Genomic DNA, 5,000 nt, shown 5'->3' with positions numbered 1-5,000 from the left:
CCTATACTTTGTAGGGACTTCAAAGTAGGAATCTGGAATATCGTCTCTAAATGCAAATTCTTGGAATGTGATTTTTGCTGAGACTGTTGGTAAGATTGGGATATCTGGAAAGTGATGACACATGTTAATCTAGCTTTTATATCACACCATCTACATTCTATTTCCTTCTTGATAGTAGAGACCACATCATGGGCTACAAATCTCATCTTAAATACCATAGCTTCCCACTGACCCCAAGCCGGCAGTAAAATGTAGTGTTTACTATACTAATGTTATGTGAAAATTCTCTATACAGAGATGGGTCCACAAGTGCTAGTGACTTCTCATGATTTCATTTGAGTTTTTGAGAAAAATAGTTTTTCATTACTTTTGCTATCAACATCAATCTTCTCTCATTATAACTAACATTATAATCATATCTATCATAATTTTATTGAAATTACTAATAACAATAAGAAATAAAAGAAAATTAGTTCTGTAAACCAATGAATAGATTAAACAAGCATGATAGGTAGTTGTCTACAAGTAATAGATTCATTGGTGTATAGACAATTCATAAACTAAAACAATAGTGGACATGGCATATATATATATATATATATATATATATATATATATATATATATATATATATATATATATATATATATATATATATATATATATATATATATATATATATATATATATATATATATATGCACATTTTCAATAAAATTATATAAAATTTGTTTAACCATACAGTGACAGGGCCTGATTTATTTGTGATGAAATATTAAACAACAATCTAGATTTTGTGGCGAGGTCTAAGCTGTGTACAGCCAGCCCACCTGGCTGTGAGTCATGACACGCTTCCACGTCATAGGCTGTTATGTCATGACGGCTATAACTGTGTCCGTCAATGAAGAGGTAATAGTAATTATCAATATTCATCTGAATCTCTTCTGTATCATCTAAAACTTTCACGACTAAAAATTGCAAATCTTTACCAATTTTGACTGGGAAACCTGAGGGGAGTTTCATCTGGACAAATTCCCTCAGTTTTGCAAAGTGCTTGAAGGGAGCAATAACTTCCAAGACATTCAAGAGCATCTCAACTGTAAGTGGGAATTCTTCACTCTGTAAGGAAGGAAAAATATTTTTCTTTTATAAACATTGCATTTTCTGCTTGTTTCATTTCAATCATTCTCATTAGTAGTTGTTGTAATAAGGACTCTTTATAATTCTATCTAAAACAATCAAAAAGATAGTGAAACAATATCAATAATCGTAGAAATAGTTATACCAATAATAACAGGCTACACAATTACAGCACCCAAACACAAAAATAAATACAGCAAGGATTATATATGAAACATACCATTGCTACTGTAGCTTTAAAGGACTTTGAAGACTCCTTGCAAATGAGCATTCTTCCTAGTGGAGGTGGTTTCCCTGCTTCTGCTTCAATATACGTCTCCCAAGACACAGGTTCATTTGTGGGGGGTTCTAAAGATGCTCGTCTGACAGTCTGTGAATAGTACAAGTCGTTATAGTCTCTTTATCCTTTCAGATATTAAAAGATAACAAGGATGATTCTACCAAGGCACATGTAGCCAATTTGAAAAAGCAAAATATAGGAGTAAGATATTGAGGATGCATGTTTGGGGGGGAGGGGTGATTAAAGTAAATTTCAATAATCATACTTGCAGGGGAATAAATAAACATACAATAATAAAAAAATAATAAAATAAAAGGATAGATCATAGAATCAAACCTCATCAAACGAGTGTGTTCCACTGCCTTTGGTGAAGCTCTCCATGATTGCTTTGTTTTTCTGTAGATCTTCCTCACTTAAATGTTCTCTTCTTTTCCGTGATTCTATTGTCAGCCCATTTAGGTAATAAAAATCAGCATTAAACTTGCCAACCATTTCCTGAAAATGATTCAATATATCAATAAGTACAATAACTATTGGAAAAAATTTCAATGGATATGTCTTTTTTTAGTCTATATATACAACACACAGACTATAGTTTGACTTTGGCAAAATGGATATAATATAACATTTCTTTTCCATCTCTATCGCTAATCAATTGATTCTTTTTTTCTTTATCTATTTGATATGAAATCAATCCAAATTTATAACACACAATTTTTCATTATTAGTTAACACAACCTTAGACTGGAAATTCAGGGTGAACCACCTATAAACATTCCTGCAGTATAGAACTCTAAAAAATCTAGTTAACATGCTGTACCAGTCAATAACCTACTTTTTTGTCTGCTCTGAATATCCAGCCTGTCTGAGCTCTAGAAAAGGTGATCTGTTTTGTTGACATTTGTGCTGCCACAATATCCGAACTCATGAGAATGTCAACCTCGTCTTCCATTTCTGCCTCTGTTTCCTGTGTAGGGTAATAAAACATAGTTACTGATCTTAACCTCTTTACCATTTCCAAAGTTCCATCAACATTTTGGAACCATATTTTTTTTCTTTTTTTATTTAAACAATAAAACAAAATGTGTAACAAAACTAGGACTATTAAACCATTGGATCATGGTGACATGACCGTCATGTCACACAAAAATTTGTCTGAGTGCTAGGTGACAGGAACTTGCCATCATGAAAAAAATTGTCCGAGGGCCAAAATGACGGAAATTTGCTGTCATGAAGAATTTTACTATGAATTTTATCCTATTCCTGCCAACTATGACTGGCAGTGCAAGGTGTGTTACAGAAATCTGAATAATACAATAGTATTAAAAACAAACAAACACAATGTTACTTATAAATTCGTATTGTTACTGCACTGAGTTGTAGACTACCAACAGAGACAATATGGATTCTGATCAAGGAATCCAGTCTATTATCATCTTTGTACAACATACAAATGATAAATTTAGAAAAAAAAAAAAAATGCAGAAAAAGACATGATAACATTGTAAATAGGAGACAAGGAATCTTGAGACCACATATGACTGTGCGGGCCTGGTCTACAAGCCACAAATCCAGGAGAGTCACAACTCAAGCAAGATTCCTGCCTGGGTTTTTGCTCCATGAGCTGGCTACGAGGCATCCAGATCCAATGGCTTAAAAAACTCAAAACACAAGTTTTGTATACATACTAAATAATAATAGTAATGGGGATGATAAGATAGACCATAATAATCCTAATAAGTAGAGTAACAATATATACAATAATAATAATAAATATAATTTAAAAATTATAATGATAACAAAAATAATAGTAATAATAATAATAATAATAATAATAATAATAATATGTACAATAACAATAACAATAATTACAAAATAATAATTATAATCATAATAACAAAAAAAATAAAAATAATAGCTACAATAACTATAACAATAACAATAATAACTACAACAATAACAATAATAACTATAACAATAACAGTAATAATGACAATAATGAAAATAATCATAACACTAAAACTAATAATAAAAAGAAAAAAATTATGGTTGGTCCCATATCCCAGTGGATGTAGGGGGACAAGTTCACGAGCAACATGTGTTCTAAGTCATGGAATGATGTGGTAGGGTGGCTGGTCCCTTGCCATCCCAGCTTTGATCCCAGTATGTTGATGTCAGCATGACAGTACTGACTCACAACTGAGTGAACTGAGAGGGGCAACCAGGCACAAATCTAGGACTTTGCAATTAGCCTACTAAGCTAGTGCTCTAACACTGAGCTATGCCACATCCCAACAATATAAATAATAATAATAACTATAATAATAATAATAATAATAATAATAATAATAATAATAATAATAAAGTAATAACTATAACCATAACAAAAATAAAAACAACTATGATGACAACAATAATAATAATAACAATCACAAGAATAAGAAGAAAAACAGCGAAAATAACAAAATCAATAACAGTTATCTTAATGAATAACCAAATGATATGGTCTAAGAATAGTAATAAGAGCTACAATCATTATGCAAAGAGCCTAAAAGTTTGTTATGTATTAGGGAAAAGAGCTGAAAAGATAATAACAATAAAAGCAACATAAATAAGGCTGACTGATAACACAATGAGAAAAAACAAAAGAAAGAGAGACAGAGAGAGAGAGGGATGAAAGTAAAAGTAAAAATAAGCAAATAACTATAAATATTCTTACTAACCTCATGCCGAATATTCTGATATACTTTAAGTTTGTTGTCAAGTACAGTTAGTGAGTGTGATGGTTTGGAACTGCCAGAAAACAAGAAGCTGATGTCTCCTCTCTCCCATCGCATATCATTAAAATCCACAAGCGTAGTGTCCAAGCGAATTGCGGCTCCCTTTTTGTGGATTTTACAAATATCGGACGGTAGCATCCTGGACACAAGCGGAACTGCAACACATTGTACACCGGTCTTAAGCATTTTTCTTTCTTTCTTTCTCTTTCTGATATGAAAGTAATGGACTGCTTTGAAAAGGAGAGTACCTAAAGAAATTTATTTGGTAAATGATATTCCGTAAATGATATGCAGAAATAAAAACTAAAAGAAAGGGGAGGTGGAAAAAAAAAAAAGGCATGTTTAATCTTGCTCACATTCCAGATATCCTTACAAGATCAATACATTGAAGACGTCTGCTACATAACCCTTTAATTAAAGCAATGTATGGGGGAAAAAATCAGTTTCTGGAATTCAATTGCAAAAGAAAAAAATAATATAATAACTGAAAAGGAAACTTTAAAATGCAATAGAAGAAAGGAAATGCCTAATACACCATGACCAAATCTAGACAAAAACAATCTGTCTAAACTAGTATAAGTGTTGCTTTTCAGCTAGGACCTACTAACAACAACCAAAGCAAACAAGTTGCCATGAAAGATCACACTTAATATATCCTTCTACTTTGAAAAACAAGATCAATGTATTAATATATAAATCCAATGCCCATAAAATAATCTGCACAGACAGTAACAAAAACACAATATCTTATATATTGGTTAAATTTCAAATACACATTATCTCAATATATCTACTGGTTA

At 31.4% G+C, this 5,000-nt stretch overlaps 1 protein-coding gene across 1 annotated transcript in view; it reads right to left on the bottom strand.

The window, feature by feature from the left end:
- The window catches only part of LOC113822778 (ankyrin repeat domain-containing protein 13C), a 29,964-nt gene that overhangs the window by 12,388 nt on the left and 12,576 nt on the right, over positions 1-5,000 (bottom strand). The window contains exons 5-10 of the mRNA XM_027375313.2: positions 4,144-4,355; positions 2,256-2,387; positions 1,757-1,915; positions 1,361-1,510; positions 990-1,119; positions 1-104 (exon numbers count right to left, since the gene is read on the bottom strand). The exon at positions 1-104 is cut by the window's left edge and continues 14 nt beyond it. Coding sequence (XP_027231114.1) covers positions 1-104; positions 990-1,119; positions 1,361-1,510; positions 1,757-1,915; positions 2,256-2,387; positions 4,144-4,355 — 887 coding nt within the window. The remainder of the gene's footprint in view (positions 105-989; positions 1,120-1,360; positions 1,511-1,756; positions 1,916-2,255; positions 2,388-4,143; positions 4,356-5,000) is intronic.

The sequence above is a fragment of the Penaeus vannamei genome, chromosome 15 (assembly GCF_042767895.1).
Source record: "Penaeus vannamei isolate JL-2024 chromosome 15, ASM4276789v1, whole genome shotgun sequence".
NCBI lineage: Eukaryota > Metazoa > Arthropoda > Malacostraca > Decapoda > Penaeidae > Penaeus > Penaeus vannamei.
This window is presented reverse-complemented; position numbering and strand designations above follow the sequence as displayed.